Raw genomic sequence first — 23,707 nt, forward strand, 5'->3', positions numbered from 1 at the left:
ATTAGCCCTACTAATTAATTCTATAATTCTTTTCGATTTGCTATTTCCCACTTGAAGATTTATTGTTTTTATATTTATTAAAGACATAATTGGAAAGTTTCTTAGACATTTGAAAAATAGTATGCTATTTTGTGTGATTTCTCAACATTTTGTAGTTCAGAGTTTAGCAGAAGCAGTTATTGAGAAGGTAATAACAGTATAAAAAGTTGAAAGTGATGTAAAATGTTACGTCATAAAGGTCTAACTATATCTGATAGTTAGACCTTTATCTGATAAGAAATGCTCCTGTTTGTCACTTTACCAGACTGCCTTGTGAATAAACTTCTCTAGGTAACAATTTACCTTGTCTCCATGTGCTATTGTCATTACATGATCCTATTTATTTATTTTTATTGTTGTAGCCAAAAAATGTTCAACAACATGAGAAGGTTCAGAAAGCCAGTACAGAGGGAGTTGCTATCCAGGGTCAACAGGGAACCCGACTTCTTCCTGAACAGCTCATTAAAGAAGGCTTTATCCTCAGTGACCTTTTTGATATTGGAGAATTGGCAGCTGTTGAGCTTCTCCTTGCTGGTAGGTTGACATTTAACTGAACCTACGCTAAGGTAGTACATAAATGTAAAATTATTCACTTGTAATTTAAAATACTATATCATTTAGATTCCAAAATAGTTTCTAAAGATGTAGTTTATTTGATATTCACAGTGTTTCCTTTTGTTTATCTTTTTTTTTTTTTTTTTTTTTGTGGTACGCGGGCCTCTCACTGTTGTGGCCTCTCCTGTTGTGGAGCACAGGCTCTGGACGCGCAGGCTCTGCGGCCATGGCTCATGGGCCTAGCGGCTCCATGGCATGCGGGATCTTCCCGGACCGGGGCATGAACCCGTGTCCCCTGCATCGGCAGGTGGACTCTCAACCACTGCGCCACCAGGGAAGCCCTCCTTTTGTTTATCTTTGACTAATGGGAAGGCTTTAGTTTAGTGATCAGAGTTGTTAAAGGAAATTTAACTTTTTTTTTTTTTTTGCGGTACACGGGCCTCTCACTGTTGTGGCCTCTCCTGCTACGGAGCACAGGCTCCGGACGCGCAGGCCCAGCAGCCATGGCTCACGGGCCCAGCCGCTCCGCGGCATGTGGGATCCTCCCGGACCGGGGCATGAACCCGTGTCCCCTGCATCGGCAGGCTGACTCTCAACCACTGCGCCACCAGGGAAGCCCTTAACTGTTTTAAGATAGACTTTTTCATGGTAATTGACTAGCAAAGAATGACTGCATCTCAGAAGTTTTGTAGCACAAAGCATTTATTGTTATATAATGAGTAAGAAGGTAATGTCACTGCTTTTTTGGAGTTTCTTTTTGAGGGGGTGATTCAGATAATGAATAAAGAATAAGATAATTTCGATAATACTGAGTTCTAGGAAGAAAATAAAACAAGGCAGTGGGATATAGAGACATGGGGGGTGATAGGGGGCACCTGTAAGTAGGGTACTTAGGGAAGGCCTCTCTGAGATTGGGGCATTTGATCTGCGACCTGTATGATGACAAGATACCAGAGTTGTTGGGGAAGGGTGTTCCAGGGAGAATAGACAGCTCAAGGTGCAAACAAAGGCCTGCTGAAGGCTACAAAGACTACTGTGGCTGGAACATCAGGAACTAGGGAGAATGAAGGAAGACGAGGACAGAGCAGGAGTCGGATCATAGTCTTGCCGACCGTGAGGATTATTTGGATTTTATTCTAATTACAGTGGGAGGTTGTTGGCAGGGGCTTTAAGCAGGAGTTGCAGAATCCAGAATAACTGAAATTATTTCTCTGGCTGCTGTAGAGAGAAAAGATAGAAATTTCCATAAAATAAACAGTTCATTTTAATTATAGCAAGGGAACCATGTGAAGAAGCCAGGTGGGCATTTTAATTGAAAGAAAGTCTAATACGTCTGAAGATAGCATGTGGCTGCCAGAATCCTTTTTGACCTAAGGCTGCATTAAAAGAAATATGATATTGAGAATGACTAAGGTCGTTTTCCCATTCTGTGATGCAGACATGCTTGAATTTTGAGTTTAACTCAAAATTTCATTTAACAGTTATTTTTTCTGTGCATATTATGGGCCAGGCACTGTGTTAAGACTCCAGGGATATAAAGATGAATAAAACTTCAACTAGTGTAAAGGAGCTCATGGTCTAGTGATTGAGAAAGACATGGAAACCAATAACTATGCCACCGTTAAGTGCACTAATGCAAGGTTTAGGGATTGTCCAGAGGGGAGGCATTTAAATTGACCTCAGTTTGAACAGGGAAGTCCACAAAGATAACGAGGCTTACGGTAGTTGTTGAAAAATGAGTAGGCATATGTCAGATGTAGTAAGTGTGCAGTCAGGAGGACAGAGGGCTTCTAGACAGAAGAAATCGCCTGTAAGAGGTGTGAGGCAGTGAGATGAATTTGGGGAACAGAAGGGAGTAGAGTGTAAGAGCGATTGGGCCAAGGGGCGAGAAAAACCATAGGAAATGAAACTGAAACTATAGGCAAAATAGTCCAGAAAAGAGAAAGTAGAACTTGTTCAAAGGAGAGCAGTTAAAAAGGGCGAGTAAGGCTTCCCTGGTGGCGCGGTGGTTGAGAGTCCGCCTGCCGATATGCAGGGGACACCGGTTCGTGCCCCGGTCCGGGAAGATCCCACATGCCGCAGAGCGGCTGGGCCCGTGAGCCATGGCCGCTGAGCCTGCGCGTCCGGAGCCTGTGCTCCGCAACGGGAGAGGCCACAACAGTGAGGGCGAGTAAAAGCTGAAACATAAGAAAATGTTATTTAATTTACTAGGGGAAGAAACATACAAATATTTGAAAGACTTCTTGTGAAAGAGAGAAAACAATGGGTAGATGTTTGAAGTAGGGACTCTTAAGACCCTTTAAACCCTGAGGTTCTGCGATTTCTGTGAACTGAACATTGGTATAGTGATTTTTGTCTCAGCCTAAACACATACGTGTTTATTTACTAAATTATTTCTCAACTTCCTTTCCTAGGAGAGCACCAGCAGCCACATTTTCCTGGCCTCACCAGAGGCTTAGTAGCTGTTCTCTTATACTGGGATGGAAAGCGATGCATTGCAAATTCCCTGAAAGCCTTGATACAGTCTCGACGAGGAAAGACATGGACCCTCGAACTCAGGTCTGTTTGCATGCTAGGATTTCAAGGGGTTAATTAGAAATTGCTTGAAGAATTATAATTTTAGAAACAAAAATTCTCTTTAGTAGGCATAATTTAAGTGTATAACCTAAGCTGAGTAATAAATAACTCCCTTATTCTGCCAAGAATGACACAACAGTTTAAACCTGCTTTATTTTGTTTACAAATGAAATGTAATTCAGTTATTTATGGTTAGAAGTTTATTGAAACACAATGATCTAAAAAGAATGGCAAGAGCTAGGTTATAACTCATCCTCGTTGTTTCCAGTAACCCAACATTGTCATCAAGAGTGTTTGCTATATCCATGTGATGAGAAAGTATAAACATTACTGTTTATTATAACTTTATTGATTATTTTCATTACAGTCCAGAGCTGGTTTCCATGACAACACGGTTTACTGATGAGCTGATGGAGCAAGGATTGACTTACAAAGTTCTTACTCTTGTGTCACAGATTGATGTTAACAATGAGTTTGAGAAACTACAGCGTGAGAGAGGTTTGGGCAGTGAAAAACATCGAAAAGAGGCAAGGGTTCAATGACATCAATTCATGGGTTGTCTGTGTCACATCTTGGAGGCAGAAAAGTCATGTCACTTAGAACATTCTTCTAATACAGGCATAGGAAAATTAACAATGCCTAGGAAAGTGTGTAGGCAGTTGTGTCCATGAAATTGACTTGCACTTGTTTCAGCCTCTTTCTAGTCACTATATGCCATGCTAGCACTTTTTCTGGAATGAGCCCTTTAAGAAATTTCTTTTTTTTTTTTAATTTATTTTTGGCTGTGTTGGGTCTTTATTGCCGCGCGCAGGCTTCCTCTAGTTGCAGCGAGTGGGGGCTACTCTTTGTTGCGGTGTGTGGGCTTCTCATTGTGGTGGCTTCTCTTGTTGCAGAGCACGGGCTCTAGGTGCGTGGGCTTCCGTAGTTGTGGCACGTGGGCTCAGTAGTTATGGCTAGTGGGCTCTAGAGCACAGGCTCAATAGTTGTGACGCACGGGCTTAGTTGCGCCACGGCATGTGGGATCATCCCAGAACAGGGCTTGAACCCGTGTCCCCTGCATTGGCAGGCTGATTCTTAACCACTGCACCACCAAGGAAGCCCCGTGGACTTTAAGAAATTGATTGTCTTATAGAGGAGGTTGGGACTTAAGATTGAGGAATTAACAGTAGGGTTTGTTCAGAATTGCAGAGGTGAGATTTTAGGGTCACTTACGGATTCAGATACCTTTATATGGTTCGTCTTTATGATAGATAGTTTACATTTTGGAATAAGATCAGGCTTCAGTGTAATTTATTTATACCGATAATCATTCATCTTTATTTCTAGGTTTCTGATCTCATCAAGGAGTGCAGGCAGTCTCTGGCAGAAAGCCTTTTTGCGTGGGCTTGCCAATCACCTTTAGGCAAAGATGACACTCTGCTCCTTATTGGACATTTGGAAAGAGTGACTGTTGAGGCTAATGGCTCATTGGATGCAGTGAATCTGGCTCTTCTTATGGCACTTCTGTACTGCTTTGATATCAGTTTTATAGAACAAAGCACAGAGGAACGTGATGGTATTGGATTTTGTACCTATTAATACATTTATTTCAAAAATCAGATTTAATTGTAGAGATAACATTTAAGAAGGATGATTTTTTAACAACTAAGATAAAAATAGTATATTTTATTCCTTTGTGTGTAATTCATTCATATTTGAATACTTAGATATAAGATCACATTTTTAAAGTAATTGCAGCCTCGTTAGATATTTCTGTTATCTTTTGAGGTTTTGGAATGGGAAAGTACTAAGGAATTTGCAATATATGTTTGTTGAGTTAGGCATGCCTAATTTACTTGCTTGTTTTTTTTTTTTTTTTTAATTAATTAATTTATTTGGTTGTGCCAGGTCTTAGTTGCGGCAGGTGGGCTCCTTAGTTGCGGCATGTGGACTCCTTAGTTGTGGCAGGTGGGCTGCTTAGTTGTGGCTCACCCATTCCTTAGTTGCGGCATGCAAACTCTTAGTTGCGGCATGCATGTGGGATCTAGGTCCCTGGCCAAGGATCGAACCTGGGCCCCCCGCATTGGGAGCACAGAGTCTTAACCACTGCGCAACCAGGGAAGTCCCCCTACTTGCTTGTTTCTTTACTATTCACATTTTAAACCTTTCATTCTAAGGGAGGATAACTATAATTTTTAGTAATATATTATCTTTGACTTTTTTTTTCTGTGAAGTAGATAAAATTTCTCTTGGTAACCTTGTAAACAGTTACTGCTTAGAACCGAGGATCTCAAAAATGATTCCCACAAAGGAAGCTTATTGCCATTTAATGTCATAAATATTTATAATTATTCCAGCAGTTGTCCGCTGTCCGCTTTTGATTGTATCATCCCCGTCTCCTTTCGTTAGGTATGTGAGGGGACCAGACATTTCCCACTCCTCTTCGGTGATCATCCTTAGCCATTACAAAAGGCTTATTTAAAATACAACTACTCCTTACTGCCAATCAAATTGTCACATAGTACATTATGTGTCACATAACAAGCAGTACCTGTGCTTCTCATATAGGATTGCTGCCAGTTAATGCATTGGTCAGATTTCCTGTATTGAATGAAATGAATCACAGAATTAAGTAGATGTAGTCTGTTTTTATGATAGTATACTTATTACTTCAAACATTAATTATAATTAGTCATAATTTTTTGATGGGAATACTCTGACTTTCTAATTCTTAGACATTATTCCGGTATATTCTAAGTAAAAATTTCTCTACTTTGGTATAGTTGTCTATTTTTGTTTTCAGATATGATTCATCAACTTCCACTGTTGACAGAGAGACAATACATTGCAACAATTCACTCTCGTCTTCAAGACTCACAGCCTTGGAAACTGCCGGGGCTGCAAGCCACTGTGAGACTTGCCTGGGCACTGGCGTTGAGGGGGATATCTCAGCTCCCTGATGTGACAGGTAAACTGATTGTAGGTCATTTTGTTATGAGGAAATGACATATCAACGTTTAACGCATTTCGGAAAAGGTGTTATCTTTTTCTTTTTTTTATTTGGCTGTGCCGTGTAAGGAAAAGGTGTTATCTTTGACATGTATAAGCATGAGCCTAGGAAGATACCTAGAATTGTGGTAAATGAAATTTTGTATTGTGAAATACAGACCTTTTCCTTTTTTCTTGTCTCCCAAAAGAAATTATTTGAAAAATTTTTTCCCTTTCTTGCAGCCAGTGACAATTCTCTTTTAGCTTCTTTTTTTCCTTAAGAGTTTTAAATTTGAAATGACAGTATAACAATATTTTTTTTTACCTTTTTCTTTTTGGTTTTGTTCACAGACAGACTAATTTTTCTCACATTGTGTCAGATTAAAAGCTACTATTATTTTAAAATATAGTATATTAAGTGATATTTGGTTCAATCAATAATGGATGTGGAATCTGACTTCTAACAATCTGTTACCCACTATAGCATATCCTCTTCTGCTGTTTATGTTCAGGTAATTATCATACTAATAGTGGTTTACTCTAACAGGATGAGAACTATGCTTTTGTTGTAATTTGAAGCCCCCAAAATTGTCACTTCTGTAGGTTTTTACGGTAAATCTGGAAAGGTTTTATTAAAGTTTACAGTCCATGTCAAAGTCTCCTAGTCTTAGAGTGTCAGCAGATTCCAGTATCTTATCAATTGTATGATTCCAGAACATTTTGTTCTCTAGTCTCATGCTGTTCCCAAGTGGGCTGTGGAAAGATTTTTTTAATTTTTGAAATTTATTTATTTTTTCTACAGCAGGTTCTTATTAGTTATCTATTTTATACATATTAGTGTATATATGTCAATCCATATCTCCCAATTCATCCCCCCCCCAACCAGTTTCCCCTTTTGGTGTCCATACGTTTGTTCTCTACATCTGTCTCTATTTCTGCCCTGAAAACCGGTTCATCTGTACCATTTTTCTAGGTTCCACATATATGCGTTAATATACGATATTTGTTTTCCTCTTTCTGTCTTACTTCCCTTGTATGACAGTCTCTAGATCCATCCACATCTCTACAAATGACCCAGTTTGTTCCTTTTTATGGCTGAGTAATACTCCATTGTATATATGTACCACACCTTCTTTATCCATTCGTCTGTCGATGGGCATTTAGGTTGCTCCCATGACCTGGCTATTGTAAATAGTGCTGCAGTGAACATTGGGGTGCATGTGTCTTTTCGAATTATGGTTTTCTCTGGGTATATGCCCAGTAGTGGGATTGCTGGGTCATATGGTAATCTATTTTTAGTTTTTTAAGGAACCTCCATACTGTTCTCCATAGTGGCTGTATCAATTTACATTCCTACCAACAGTGCAAGAGGTTCCCTTTTCTCCACACCCTCTCCAGCATTTGTTGTTTGTAGATTTTCTGATAAGCCCATTCTAAATGGTGTGAGGTGGTACCTCATTGTAGTTTTGATTTGCACTTCTCTAATAATTAGTGATGTTGAGCAGCTTTTCATGTGCTTCTTGGCCATCTGTATGTCTTCTTTGGAGAAATGTCTATTTAGGTCTTCTGCCGATTTTTGGATTGGGTTGTTTGTTTTTTTAATATTGAGCTGCATGAGCTGTTTATATATTTTGGAGATTAATCCTTTGTCCGTTGATCATTTCCAAATATTTTCTCCCATTCTGAGGGTTGTCTTTTCGTCTTGTTTGTAGCCTCCTTTGCTTTGCAAAAGCTTTTAAGTTTCATTAGGTCCCATTTGTTTATTTTTGTTTTTATTTCCATTACTCTAGGAGGTGGGTCAAAAAGGATCTTGCTGTGATTTATGTCATAGAGTGTTCTGCCTGTGTTTTCCTCTAAGAGTTTTATAGTGTCTGGTCTTACATTTAGGTCTCTAATCCATTTTGAGTTTATTTTTGTGTATGGTATTAGGGAGTGTTCTAATTTCATTCTTTTACATGTAGCTGTCCAGTTTTCCCAGCACCACTTATTGAAGAGACTGCCTTTTCTCCATTGTATATCTTTGCCTCCTTTGTAATAGATTAGTTGATCATAGGGGCATGGGTTTCTCTCTGGGCTTTCTATCCTGTTCCATTGATCTATATTTCTGTTTTTGTGCCAGTACCGTATTGTCTTCACTACTGTAGCTTTGTAGTATAGTCTGAAGTCAGGGAGTCTGATTCCTCCAGCTCCGTTTTTTTCCCTCAAGACTGCTCGTGGAAAGCTTTTTTTGTGTTACAAGTTTTTCTTTGCCCAAGTATTTTTTTTTAATAAATAAATTTATTTCTTTATTTATTTTTGCGTGCATTGGGTTTTTGTTGCTGCACACGGGCTTTCTCTAGTTATGGGGAGTGGGGGCTACTCTTTGCTGTGGTGTGCAGGCTCTCATTGCAGTGGCTTCTCTTGTGGAGCATGGGCTCTAGGCGCATGGGCTTCAGTAATTGTGGCATGTGGGCTCAGTAGTTGTGGTGCACAGGCTTAGTTGCTCCACGGCATGTGGGATCTTCCTGGACCAGGGCTCGAACCCATGCCCCCTGCATTGGCAGGTGGATTCTTAACCACTGAGCCACCAGGTATTTTTTATATTAAAGCTGGTAGATGGCAAATTAGACATTTATGGTCATGTACAAATTCTGTTTCTCAACTATACCTCTTATTCATTTACAAGTCTTATTTCAGTACTTCTCTGGCATAAAATTACTGTATACTTTTAAGTAGCTGTGTGATAGTTAATCAAATTCATATACTGTAAATTACTGTACCATTGGCCTAATCTTGAGAGGCACAGTAGAAAATACTATATACTTCACTACATAAGAATAGGATTCCAGGCCTAGTTTCAAGTCCTAGATCTTTGGCTACTTAATCTCTTTAGTTTTACATGCTCATACCCTTTTATAATCTTTAAAATTAAGGGTATTATAATGAATGTTTTTCTTTTTTTTTTTTGGCTGTGCTGCATGGCTTGTGGTATCTTAGTTCCCTGACCAGGGATTTGACAGGCCCTCGGCAGTGAAAGCGCAGAGTCCTGACTACTGGACCACCAGAGAATTCGCTATAATGAACATTTTAAAGTATACATTTTAATCTGTTAATTTGTATTTTAAAAATTACTAGAAAAGATGAATAGCTTATATTGGAGAAATGGTCATTTCTTGAAATAATCCCGACGAGTTTTAACAAAGATGTGAATTTTGAAAAATTAGTTCCTACTGTTTTTGTAGACTTCTGGACATTTTATAAAATATGATTATTACATTATTTTATAAAAAGTGTGTTTTGAATTTTACTAAATTGAGACGGTAAAACTCAATTTACATTAAGATATTAGTGTGCTTTATTACCTAAGTAAGTAGTCTTCAAGAAATAGTTCTTAATTCCAGTATTTCTGAATTCAAGTGAAGGCTTGGAACTAGTTATTGTTATTAATATTTAATTAATATTAATAATTAATAATTTTAGTAATCACTACTGTTAGTAGTATTAAAGAATTAAGAAACTATTTTGTTCTCAAGGAGTTTGTATGATATGGGTAGATATACAGGCTTTATTTCAAAATGCAAAACAACACATAAACAAAAAAAGGGAAAAACCAACCAATCTCTTTTCCTCTGGTTGAGACTATCCTGGTTTATATCTATTCCCGACCCTTTTCAAGGCATTGAAAGTGTACTTTAAGTAACAGAATGTATTTGGTCTCTATGACAGTGAAGCAGAATAAGCTATTTAACATTTTTTTTTCAAAGACAGATTATCACAAAATTACCTAGTAATTAAAAATTTTTATTTATTTATTTATTTATTCATTTTTGGTTGAGTTGGGCCTTCGTTGCTGTGTGTGGGCTTTCTCTAATTGCGGCGAGTGGGGGCTGGTATTCATTGTGGTGCAGGGGCTTCTCACTGCGGTGACTTCTCTTGTTGTGGAGCATGGGCTCTAGGCACGCAGGCTTCAGTAGCTGTGGCACGCAGGCTCAGTAGTTGTGGCTTGCGGTGTCTAGAGCACAGGCTCAGTAGTTGTGGTACACGGGCGGCATGTGGGATCTTCCCCATCCGGGGCTCAAACCTTTGTCCCCTCCATTGGCAGGCGGATTCTTAACCACTGTGCCACCAGGAAAGTCCCTTAAGTAATTTTTTTATCACTCTCGATGTTATTGTGAAGAGTAGATGATTTTCTAATGTACTTTTTCTGTAGTTCTTTGGGGTTTGTGAGTCAATTACAGTTACACACTGTCTTATTTTGTGTACAGAACATGTTAGAAGGTTGAGAAGAGATCTTAATTTTGAACCATCAGCAGAATATTTTGAGATATTATAATCTAGTTTAGTAATTTTTCCTCCATGTGCTGTTTTTCTAAATGTGTTCCTAGCTCTGGCTGAATTCACAGAAGCAGATGAAGCAATGGCAGAGCTCGCAATTGCAGACAGTGTTTTCCTGTTCCTCACTGAATCCGTAGTGGTGTCAGAAAACTTCTATCAGGAGGAATTTTATATTCGTAGAATCCATAATCTCATTACAGATTTCCTGGCACTTATGCCAATGAAGGTAAGTGTAATAATGTAGGATGAGTAAAAAGTAATAGAAGAATTTTATAAAATAATTTAAAATTGACTAACCAACTTTATGTTTTGGAAACTAATAAAATCTTTTACTGTAGACTAATATTTGGCAGTAGTTGTTATGTTACAGCTTGTGAATTAGTTTGTGATTCATGAAAATGAAATAATGTAAGACCCATTAACTGAGAACAAGCTAAAAGGAAGAAATATTTGACGTTGAGAATTGTTTGTAATGGGAAAATAATAGGCAAATGAAAATGCTTCTGTGGGGAGAAAATTATTAACTTCATGCTACCCTGGAGAATCAGTGCTAAGGTTGTCTTATTTAATGCCTTTTATACATGATTTGGAAGAGATATAGTGGAGAATCTCCAGTTTTATAGTTTCATAGATAATTGTTTAGACTCTTAATTATAGTGTATAAATAGACCTCCACATAGATAGGGCTAAAGTAATGGGTTTAAGACACTAATGCAAAGGTTGCTTTTTTTCTTTCTTTCTTTTTCCTTAGTAACAGGGCCCAGGGGCTCTGCCTACCTTTAGTGAGGTTACATTTGAATAAAGTGCTCGAGCTATAACTTTGATCCAAAAAGGAATTCTTAGAGCCATTTCAGACAGTTCCTACATAGCATATGTTCTGTGTGCCATTTTGTGTCAAGGAAGCCATCAGAGTCGTGGCAGGAAGTAAAGGAAGGGGTAAAGTCCTATAAAACTGCCTTTTGTGTGTGTGTGCATAAAAAAAGCACCCGAAGGGTCTACACCTATAATACTAATGTGCAGTTCTGATATCATACCTACTGAAAAACGTAAGGCAAATGGAAAAACTACCCAGAATGGTAGCAAACAAGGAATGAAGTGCTTACTCATGGTATAATGAATCAAGTGTTCATTGAGTTTCTCCTGTATTCCAGGTAACCTTGCTAGGAATTGTGAAGAAAACAAATAAGTAGGAGATTGATTCCCTGCCAGCAAAGAATATACAGTCTAGTTCAGCGGTCCCCAACCTTTTTGGCACCAGGGACTGGTTTCGTGGAGGATAATTTTTCCACGGAAGCCGGGGGAGGGGGTTGGGGGGGATGGTTCAGGCGGTAATGCGAGCGATGGGGAACGATGGGGAGCGATGGGGAGCGGCAGATGAAGCTTCTCTGATTGCCTGCTGCTCACCTCCTGCTGTGCGGCCTGGTTCCTAACAGGCCACAGGCCACTACTGGTCCACGGCCTGGGGGTTGGGGACCCCTGGTGTCTAGTTGGAGAAATGAGATATACACAGAAAAATACAGGTAGTAACAGTAAGTAAATGACAGGTATAGACAGTAAATTACAGTGGATTTCTTAGGCTAAGGATAGCTCACTCAGGACTGGAGCAGTCAAGGAGTGTTTAACAGGTAACTTGAGACCTCATCAGCCTTGAAGGACGTGATAGATGAACATCATAGAATTTTGGAATAGGAAGAAACCCTTTCATTTTACATTTGTGGAAATGAAGCCTTAGAAAGGGTTAAGGCTTTAACTTTTTCCTAGTTATTGGTCCAGAAGGGACTTTTACTACGGAAAGATAGTGGTCATCTGGAAAGATAAAGGCTGAGAGGAGTTTGAATAAACAAAGTCATATATGGCTTGGATAGGGTAAACAATGAACTTATTCACACAATTTTGGGACACTAGAATTTTGTTAATAGATACAGTACTATTTAGGTTATCTATGTCTTCTTAAATGAGCTTTGAAGGTTTGTGTCTGTCAATGAATTTGTTTATTCCAGTTATCAAATCAATTGGCATAAAGTTATTCCTAATATTCCTAATATCATACTTTTTATGTCTGTATGATCTGTAGTGATGTTTCTTCTTTCATCCCTAATATTGGTTAATTTGTGTTTTCTCCCTTTTTTCTTAACCCGGCTAGAGATTCATCAATCTCATTGATCTCTCCAATGAGCCAGCCTTTGGCTTTGTTGATTTTCTTTTTTTTTTTTTTTTTTTTTTTGCGTTACATGGGCCTCTCACTGTTGTGGCCTCTCCTGTTGCGGAGCACAGGCTCCAGACGCGCAGGCTCAGCGGCCATGGCTCACGGGCCCAGCCGCTCCGCGGCATGTGGGATCCTCCCAGACCGGGGCACGAACCCGCGTCCCCTGCATCGGCAGGCGGACTCTCAACCACTGCGCCACCAGGGAGGCCCTGTTGATTTTCTTATATTTTCTTTCACTGTTATTGATTTCTGCTTTTATTATTTTTTTCCTCTCTGCTTAGGTTTTAACTTGCCCTAATCATTTCAGTTTTTTACCACAGAAGCTTAGATTATTGATTTGAAACCTTTCTTTTTTTCTACTATGGGCATTTAATGTTATAAATTTATCTGTGATTTCTGTTTTAATTGGGTCACACAAAGTTTGATATGTCGTGTTTTCATTTTTATTCTGTTTAATGTATTTTGTAGTTTTCCTTGAGACTTCTTTGATTGCTGAGTTATTTACAAGTACATTGTTTAATTAAGAAATGTTTGGGGAGCTAGTTTTGCTCATTACATGACTATAGTGGTGGTATTAGTAGTTAGTAGGTGGTACCAGGGATGCTAAATGTCCTGTGATGTTTAGAATCATCCAACCTAGTGAAGAAGTATCCTACCCCAAATGTCAGTAATTGAGGAACACTTTAGTTAAAATTAACTTATCTGTAGTGGAAAATGCATTGAAGTCATAAGATATTACAAATTATGGTTAATAATATTGCAGTAAAATTCCTAGCATATTTCTTCACATTTTTCAAGTGGAATAGATATTTAAACAATATTTTTCTTTTATGTAATCACTTTTAGACAGTTGCCTGATTTTCTGATTTCATTATTATTAACCCATATAATAAATTTACATATAAACTATGTAATAAATTTAATAGGTGAAGCAGTTGAGGAATCGGGCAGATGAAGATGCTCGAATGATTCACATGAGTATGCAGATGGGCAACGAACCCCCCATTTCACCTAGAAGGGATCTGGAACAGTTAATGCTCTTGGTAAGTTGTTATACTGGATGGACTATCATCTCCCTCTCTCCGTTGTTTCTTCCCTACCTTTGGAAGATTTCAGATCTCATATCTTAAATATACAAGTGGATTCAATAAAAATGTAAATTTTTATTTAAAAGTAATTTTTGAGTTACAGGCATTTTCCCACAGTCTTTGTTTACTGTTTGCAGATTGGTGAGCTATATAAAAAGAATCCTTTTAATTTGGAGCTTGCACTAGAATACTGGTGTCCCTCAGAACCTCTTCAGACTTCCACTATCCTGGGTTCTTACCTTGGGGTGGCTCATCAGCGACCCCCTCAGCGCCAGGTGAGCTCCTAGTTTTTCTACTTTTGTACTCTGGGATGGTAACTAGAAATCTTAAAAACATGAAAAATGGTATTTCCTGCTGTTATTGCTGTTTGTGCAAATGAACATTATTGTAACCTTTAGACATTTATACTTTTTCCTTTTATTTAAGGAAATTGAAACTCTTAAATTGATCTGATCATTTTGGAGTTTACGTAGTCAGCCTTTTATTAGATTCTAGCTATGCATCAAAGCATTAGACACAGAAAAGTGTCTAGTTTCTTTATGAGTTGCTTACTTGGATTTAATTAGTATTTATTAACATACTCTGTCCTCTAGAAGCATGACAAAGAATATACATCATTCTTAGCAAGTTGAGGAAGATAGGAGAGGTAAAAATACTACAGGGAAAAGACTTAGAAGTTATAATTAATGACAGAATGCCTATGAGTCAGTAGATAGTGTAGGAAAAAGTCCATTTTCTATCCTGTAGTAACTAAAGGATGCTGTGCAGCAGCAAATCAGATGGATTGCCATATCTGTCTTCATCTCTTTGGGATTTTCTGTTCTAGATGTTTTCATGCATATAATACAATTTTCATTTGTGTTAGCTAGAGTCTAAGATCAGGACCTCCCCTTTTTTTAACTGTATTTCTTACATTTATTGTTTCACTTTTTTCCATTTAAAAAGTTTTGGAGAAGGGTTTATTAAAACTTTATAAATACTAAAAGAAATTTCCATTATGAAAATTTGCAAACATATGAAAGCGAGAATAATTATAATAAACACCCAACATCTTAATTTATTTTTATTATTTTTACAGCAAATTCCCCTTTCCATTTAATCATTTATTTATTGACTGTGTTGCGGTATGTGGTATCTTAGTTCCCCAACCAGGGATCAAACCGGTGCCCCCTGCAGTAGAAGGGTGGAGTCCTAACCACTGGACTGCCAGGGAATTTCCCCAGAATAATTTCTCTTTTTTTTTTCTTGCCTTGTGACTTGTGGTCCCTTAGTTCCCCAACCAGGGATTGAACCCAGGCCCTCAGCAGTGAGAGCATGGAGTCTTAACCACTGGACCACCAGGGAATTCCCCAACATCTTAATTTAATAGCTGTTAACATCTTGCCATGTTCACTTCCACTCTTGTTATTTCTCCTGCTTTTATTTTGCTGGATTATTTTAAAGTAAACTATAGGCAGCATGACCTTTCACCTCTCATTGGTTAAGTTAGTATCTCTTAAAAATAGGGATATTTTTCTGTATAATCATAAAATTGTTATACCTAACAGATTTAACAATTTCCAGAGATCTGTAACATGTTTGGTTCTGAGTTCCAACTAATTAGTCTGAATAATATGTTTAGTTGTTAATAATAGATTTAAGGCATAAGCAAGAGAAAAGAGAAATCTAAGAAGTAGACTTAGAGAACAGGAGCGTAGGAATATGTATTGGCCAGAACGCAAAACAGAATATGTTTAGGTTACTATAAAAAGTTCTTTCAGGTTCCTAGATCTTCATACTAAATTTGACTAGGATTTAGGAACTCTGGGTTCTAAGTGTACCTTTGAATTTGCTAGTTAATTTTAAATGAGTAAATTTCTTCAGTTGTTTTACATATTTAGAATGTGAGTAGTCTTATGTTTTGTGACATTAAGATGTTTTTAAAAATGTACTTTATGTTCACAAAGATATTCTATAATTGCATTAAATTTGCTAATGACAAACTTGAAAATGCAATTTTTCATAAATAGAATACCAGATTATTTTGTCTTGGGTGGGGAGTTAAATGAGAGTACTTAATTCATTTTAGTTCATATGTAGTCTTTATTAGCTAGTCCATGTTAGCTTAAAGTTAAGATATGCTTTATGTAAACTGTTGGTTTTTCCCTATTTCAGGTTGTCTTGTCAAAGTTTGTTAGGCAAATGGGTGACCTGTTGCCTCCAACTATTTATATTCCTTATTTGAAAATGCTCCAGGGATTGGCCAATGGGCCCCAGTGTGCCCACTACTGTTTTAGTCTACTCAAAGTCAATGGTAGCAGTCACGGTAAGAAAAATCTAGTTGTTGTCTGAGTTTGTTTTGACATTCAGTATCCTTCTACCTATTAAAGCGTATTGGTTATATGTGCTAGGTTCTACTGGGCGTATACGTTATTTTTATAACAGAGAGAAGCCCACTGCTGGCTTTATGTATGGCGATGCTTTGATTATGGTCTCACAGACTGGAGAGTTACCATTTGCTTTATAAAATACAGTTCAGTTTAAGAAATGAGAATTAATATACATTTTTAAGAACACATCTGGTGCTCAAAGCAAAATATACACCTTTGCTACATAAGTTTGATTTCTTTATCTTCATAAGTCCTTATTTTCTAAATTTCTGTTCTTACAGTTTTTCTCTCAACCCTCTCCCAATTTCCTCACTTAATTTTCAGACTTGAGTCTGGTTACACCAAAAATAGTGCAAAAGGGAAGAGGAAGAAATATTTATTAAACACCTCTGTCAGGTAGATATTATTACTTTCATTTTTACATGTGAGGAAACTGAGGTTTAGCAAAGTTAAGTAATTTACCGAAGGTCACGAGTCACAGGGAAGCCATGATTGGAACTGAGATCTGCCTGGCTCCAAGACCTGTGTTTTGACTATTCTGTCAAGCCTTCCTTGTCTTATCTGCTAGGCTTTTGCTCTCAGTGCTTGGTATGTAATAGAGTACTGTAATTTGCAAATCTAGATGGTAGTTCTGTCTCTCTTTGGGAATTTAATTTAAGCTCAACATTTGGGAACTACTCATGGGAAAAGCAGCCCTGTATAGTTACATGACAATACAGAGTACTGTCCTGGATTCGAAGTAGGTAACTGACATCCAAAGTAATTTACCTTTGCATTACATGGGCACCACCCAGTTTTAGTCCCAGGGATAAATTGATCCAGAGTTTAGTTTACAGAGGGTTTCTAACCCATTTTCAACACACAGCTTATCTAGGACAAAGGCAAACAAAGTTTATTGTTTTAAATTTATTTTCTTCCTCCATTTCCAAGCAAATGCTTAGACAATTTTGAAAGGAAATTCTGTGCTGTGTTTCTTTACAGTTGAAAATATTCAGGGGGCAGGCGGCAGTCCTGTTTCCTGGGAACATTTCTTTCACTCCTTGATGCTTTACCATGAACACCTCCGGAAGGATCTTCCGAGTGCAGATAGTGTCCAGTACCGTCACCTTCCTTCACGTGGCATCACCCAGAAGGAGCAGGATGGGTTGATTGCTTTTTTACAGCTCACATCTACCATCATTACTTGGGTAGGTAACCCACCCACCGCATGTGAGAATGTAGCTTTGTGTTCTAACACAGTGGCATTGTAAGGAGCCCCCAAGTTTCCTTATAACGCTTAAAGTTTATGAGTGATAAATTTAGCATATATATTTGGCGTTCTGTTCTTTTTTTTTTTGTGTGGTTAGTATTTTATGCTGTTCTGTTCTTAAGTTCTTTGTTTCTTCACCTTTAGAGGGTATAGTTCTGGTAGCCCCTGCTTACTGCCATAAATGTGTATGAAAATAATAGCCTAAGCCTCAAAGAAAATAATCAGAAGGGCAAATAAGAATGAGCTGTTGGATACACATCCTTCTAGAAGGTTTCCTAGCATAGGTGTGGATATATAGGTTCTTGTGTATATACATATATATATATATATACACATAAAGAGTATTTTTAATTAAAAAGAAAATTTATTTACTGAATATTTTTTCATATATATATATATATATATATATATATATATATCTCATAGCTTCTTAATCCATTTATCTTTTGATGGACAGTTAGGCTGCTTCCGTATCTTGGCGATTGTAAGTAATGCTGCTATGAACATTGGGGTGCTTGTATCTTTTCAAATTAGTGTTTTTGTTTTGGGGTATATACCCAGGAGTAGAATTGCGGGGTCATATGGTAGTTCTGTTTTTAGTTTTTTGAGAACCCTCCGTACTGTTTTCCACGGTGGCTGCACAATTTACATTCCCACCAACAGTGTAGGAGAGTTTCCTTTTCTCCATATTCTCGCCTTCGTGTTCTTTTTGATGATAGTCATTCTGACAGGTGTGAGGTGGTATCTCACTGTGGTTTTGATTTGCATTTCCCTGATGATTAGTGACGTTGAGCGTCTTTTCATGTGCCTGTTGGCCATCTGCATGTCATTTTTGGAGAAGTGTCTTTTCAAGACTTCTGCCCATTTTTAGTCGTGTTGTTTGTTTTTGTGACGTTGAATTGTGTGAGCTATTTATATATTTTGGATATTAACCCCTTATTGGTCATATCATTTACAAATATTTTCTCCCATTCAGTAGGTAGTCTTCATTTTGTCGAGGGTTTCCTTTACTGTGCAAAAACTTTTAAGTTTAATTAGGTCCCATTTGCTCTTCTAGTTGTTTCTTTTGTTCACTAGAGCAAAGCTAAGTTCCTTAGTCTGACATTCTCTCCGAAGGATAGGAAGAGTGTCTTCTAACTTACTGGTTTTTCCAGTAATGCTAAATAGTATTAAAGGTCGAAACATAAAGTTTGTAATTATTTTTTGTTGAATTAAAATGGAGTGATACTTGATACCGTGTGTGTGGGAGGGTGTGTGTGCACATGCGTGTGTGCATGTGTGTGTATTTCCATTTTTTTCTCAGAAAAGGACAAGGTATTTTATTCATTCATATCTAACGTTGTTCCAGAAAAGATGTAAAATGCCTATGTAAGATTTATGTGACCCTGGAAGACTTTCTCTGTTTGTATGTATTATTTTCCATTCTTAGAGCTGTCCAAGTAATTCTACAAAGGCTATCTTTTCTCCATTTTTTACACTGACTGAGCTAGTGATCTGATTTGATCTACTGGTAGAGTTCAAGCATTTGCCGTAGGCTTATCTTTGTTTTAGTATGTATTAAGCCTATGAATACTCAGTGTAAGTGTTAGCAATTTAGATGATTACTGGTCATTTTTCTTAGCTTTTGAAAATGGAAAGTCTCTCTTGTTCTTTTTGTATTCAATACTCAGAGTGAAAATGCTCGTTTGGCACTCTGTGAACATCCTCAGTGGACCCCCGTGGTGGTGATTCTGGGACTCCTGCAATGCAGCATCCCTCCTGTACTAAAGGCCGAACTACTGAAGGCACTTGCAGCGTTTGGAAAATCTCCTGAAATTGCTGCTTCTCTCTGGCAGTCGTTGGAATACACTCAGGTAGTAGTATGAGCTCTCTTATTTACATTATTACAGTTTGGAAGTGAGATTTGATAATATTGTACAAGCAAGTGCATCCAGTTGAAACGTATAGTATACCACGAACTTCACAGATAGAAAGTTATGATTTTGGTACTAAGCATAGCATCAGAAACTAACAGTCTTGGGTTTTTCTCTTGGATCAGCTGACAGCTTCACTGGGTTACTGGAGACTGGTTCTTCTCTTTGTTTTTCAGTGTTTGTAAGATTAATAAATTCCTCAACTCTGTCTTTGATACTAGGCTGATATAAGCCTTCAGAAGTCATGTGTACTCATTAAATGTGGGAGATGCCTGTTTTTTTGCTGCTTCCTTCTGTACCCTTCCTGTCTTAAAGCAGATGAGTGAAGTGTCTCTATCAACTCTTATTTCTTTAGTTATAAGCCCTATTGGAATTTTTATGTCAAGATAGAGTTATTCTATATGTGGTAAAGTAAAAAAAGGAAAATAAGAATGTGTCCTATAGAGATTTTTCTAGTAAAATGGTTAGGAGGAATATATGTTTGTGTTAGAAATAATACCACATAAGGGAGCCTATGATTCTGACACATTGGTAAAGCTACTGTTTTGAAGCAGTATTCTAGTTGTTTTGTGACATACATGTCCTGAAGATGTTAATGATACTTTATAAAAACAAAAATTAAGGGAGTTGGTGTGTGCTGGAGGCTTGGCCACTTTTAGTTTAGTGTTGATACTTCATTTTTTCATTCATGAGCGTGTCAGTACTTATCATTGTCCTAAGTGCTTCTTTATACCTAAGATGAAGTGTGTTTGGGTGAGGTTTTATCTCATAAATCCTTTTAAGGTTCATTCCTGGAATATCTGAGAGGAAAGTTGCTGAAAACACATCTTGTGTGCACTTAGAAATTACCAGTTTTCTGAAGCCCAGGTAATTGGAAGTTCTCCCTGAGCCTGGACGCAATTGCTAATGAAAGTTCATCAGAGACTTCTCAGTTGTCATTTCTGATTGACATTGTAAGATGTAGAATGTGGTGGGTGTTGTATATGACTGTTACTGCAAAGCTGCTTCTTTTCATTGATAAATGAGTGCTCCTAACATCTAATTCTTATTATTTTAAGGTACTGCAAACTGTAAGAGTTCCAAGCCAGAGGCAAGCTATTGGTATTGAGGTAAAGCTTTCCTGTTAGTTTAAATGCTATATTCATACATTCACATGATAAAAAGACTAAGAAAAAATATACTTACCCTATTAGGGTTCTGTAATTTTCAACTTTAATGTATTTTCATTTGAGGGTTTTTTGTGTTGAAATGGAGATGAAACTTTTTATGAAAGAAATCAAAATACTTTTGCTTTCAGAGTTGGAAAGGCATGTTAGATGGCAGCCATCCAAACTGAAAGTTTGGTTTGAACTCCGTTTAATTAGGCTACTTGGGTTAACCCTAAAGTGAGAACTTACTTGTTTTAGTTTCTTTTCTTCTCTGTCCGCTCCCTTCCTCTTTTTTAAAGAAACATTTAAGATTTCCATTTTTAACTTTTGTGCCTTTACCTCTGAATAAAAAATGATAATATCTGTGTGGGTCTTTGGGTGTGATATTAAACCGATATTAATGAGTTAATGTCTGAAAATGCTTTGCACTTTATAGCTGATGGTTTTATGTTACCGAATTTCCTTTATTTTTCTTTGGAAGGTGGAACTAAATGAGATAGAATCCCGATGTGAAGAATACCCATTAACTCGTGCCTTTTGCCAGCTAATCAGTACCCTGGTGGAGAGCTCCTTTCCTTCTAATTTGGGCGCTGGACTCCGGCCTCCCGGCTTTGACCCTTATTTGCAGTTCCTTAGAGATTCTGTGTTTCTCCGATTCCGTACAAGAGCTTACCGGAGAGCAGCTGAAAAGGTTATGTTCAGAGAAAAACTTTTGTCTCCTTACTCATTTATTGCTGCTTTTTCTTTTATTAGAGGTACAAGATGCTATAAGCTCATTTTAGCTTTTGAAAGTTAGTAAAATTCATAGTCTTATACTGACATATCCATGGTCTGATTGGTTTATATGCATTAAAAAATAAATTAAGGCATTAAAACCAAAGCAGTGACTTTTTAGTGATCAGTAATTTAATTGATATGAAGTCATAGTCATTTAGATCCTTAATTGAACAAATTTTGACCAAAATTGAACCAAAAGTGTTACACCTTTGGCAGTTGGAAACACACTATCCTTTATTGGGATGATTTTGGTTAGGGATTAAAATAAGTTTAAACTTGCACGCTAATTTCTAATGATTAGTAGCACTTCTGGGTTGTGGAGTCTGGTTTAGTGGGAAGGCATATTGTGATTCATTAGGTATGTTTGCCGTGGATAGTGGCTGAGGGAGCACTGACAGTTATGTACATATTTGCTCTGGTTGCAATACACTCACAACTGAGCTAAATGTATATATCAGCTTATGTAATTCTAATATTACTGCAAGGCAGGTACTATTAATATTCCCATTTTACAGATGGAGGCTTAGCAAAGTTAAGGAACTTGCTTAAGGTCCAGGACCAGGATTTGAACCTAGGACTCTGATTCCAGATCCAAGCTCATAACCACTAAGCTATGTAAGAAACCCTTCCAGGTTCTGATGTAATTCACTTTAGTCTATAATACTGTTTATTGGTTCACAGACTACCCTTGGATATATCTTGTAGGGACATTTCTGCTTTATTTTTATAGTTTGCTGTTTTTGAACCTGTTGGGTTTATTTGTTGTATTAATGATTATAAAATAATATAGTTCATGCTAATTTGGGAAATTAGGAAAATATAGAAAAATATATGAAGAAATTATATCACCCATAATCCTGTTGCCAAGGGAAGGGTAACTATTATTCTTTTTCTTATGCATATCTACTTTAACTGAGATAATGAGCTGCATTAGCTTGTATGCCTTTTTGGCCACTAAACATAGTATTATGAGGATTTTTTTCATGCTATTAAAGATTCTTTGAAAACAGTCTTTTTAATGACTGCATAATCATTACTTGTATCTAGCATAGTTTATTTTTCATTGCCGTATCGTTGGACATAGTTTGTTTCTAATATTTAGTCCCAAATAACTGAAGTTTAGTTTTTGTCAGTTGCTTTAGAAGTTTTGCTTCTCATATGGTAGAAGTAAACACTGAGAGGGGTATACATTTTATTGAAGCACTAGAATTACCTTATTAACATATGTTTCCTTATTGGATGTAAACTATAACAGCAGCCATGCCTCATTAATAGAAGTCATTTCAGATGGATAATGGATGCTGATAATTGCAATCTCTTCAACAAAATGTTCTGATACTTTTTGGCATTTCTTTTAAATATCTTATTTGCCTTTTCTTACAAAGGTCATTATGACCTAAGGGTTTAGAGCTTTAGTCAGCAACTTTCTTTACGTGTTTATTATTTTTCGCCCATGCATTTTTCTATATTTCCAGCACTGCTGCTCTTCCCAGCTACCATTTTTTTCCCCATATATTACCCTAAGAAATTTTTCCTCAATTTTGTGAATTTATTTCACTAGGAAGTCTTCTTAAGGTTTAACTTACATCTTTGTATTTTAGAACACTAGCTTCTCAAAAACAATGCTTTGGATTGAGATAAATAACTATAAACAGAGTGTTAGAGGCAGTGTGTATATTTATTAATCCTAAAATCCATTATTATGTGGTGATAAGCATTTTTTATTTAAACAAATTATTTTGAAAAATTTGGAAAATAGAGAAAAGTAAATAATTTTTTAAAAATAGTTTAAAAATGATTATCCCAGTTCTCAAAATCAGCCATGATAAAATAATGTACAGTGGAAATAATGACTAAAGTAATATTTAAAAAACCACCATGTACAGTTACCAAACTCAGCCTTATTAAAATTCTATGCAGTGGATTTTTTAAACAGTTTAATTTTATTGTCTGTACAGTTATATATGTTTTCCCTTTTCCTTGTTGTTACATAGCTTTTGAAAACATTTTAAACAAAGAGGTGATAATGAGGTCATTTGGGGGAAGCCTACCAGTGATTCTTAACTTTTTTTTTTTTTTTTTTTATTCTTAACTTTGGCTAGAGCCATGAACACTGGTCTGGGAATTAGAAGTGCAGGGCTGGACCTCCAGCACGTTTGCTTCCAAGCTTTATGGTCTTGGGGATATCATTCACTGCTCTGAGCTTCCACTTGCTTCACCTGCAAAATAAGTGTTGATTAAATGAGATGATTCCTCCGATCCTGTCCAGCTGAGATTCTTAAGAGAAACTGAAATATTTGACACTTTGGAGAGGTGTTCAAATCTGGTGTTGTTTAATTATAAATCGACTATGGCTAGATAACTTAGTGCTTTAGATTTATTAACAAAGCCCAAATATCTGCTATAGAGATGTTTCTTTTAGACTAATGCTTTTACAAATGTTTTACCTTGAAAAATTAACCAATCCATTGTCCTTTAGCAAAACAAAGCAAAATGAACTGAAAT

At 37.1% G+C, this 23,707-nt stretch overlaps 1 protein-coding gene across 1 annotated transcript in view; it reads left to right on the forward strand.

The window, feature by feature from the left end:
- NUP205 (nucleoporin 205) overlaps positions 1-23,707 on the forward strand; it is an 81,609-nt gene that overhangs the window by 7,309 nt on the left and 50,593 nt on the right. The window contains exons 3-15 of the mRNA XM_081244787.1: positions 402-573; positions 3,009-3,153; positions 3,539-3,698; positions 4,498-4,726; positions 5,954-6,118; positions 10,503-10,678; positions 13,585-13,701; positions 13,884-14,021; positions 15,901-16,051; positions 17,097-17,302; positions 19,035-19,217; positions 20,336-20,386; positions 20,907-21,116. Coding sequence (XP_081100913.1) covers positions 402-573; positions 3,009-3,153; positions 3,539-3,698; positions 4,498-4,726; positions 5,954-6,118; positions 10,503-10,678; positions 13,585-13,701; positions 13,884-14,021; positions 15,901-16,051; positions 17,097-17,302; positions 19,035-19,217; positions 20,336-20,386; positions 20,907-21,116 — 2,103 coding nt within the window. The remainder of the gene's footprint in view (positions 1-401; positions 574-3,008; positions 3,154-3,538; positions 3,699-4,497; positions 4,727-5,953; positions 6,119-10,502; positions 10,679-13,584; positions 13,702-13,883; positions 14,022-15,900; positions 16,052-17,096; positions 17,303-19,034; positions 19,218-20,335; positions 20,387-20,906; positions 21,117-23,707) is intronic.

This window comes from Mesoplodon bidens, assembly GCF_964165515.1.
Source record: "Mesoplodon bidens genome assembly, chromosome: 9".
NCBI lineage: Eukaryota > Metazoa > Chordata > Mammalia > Artiodactyla > Ziphiidae > Mesoplodon > Mesoplodon bidens.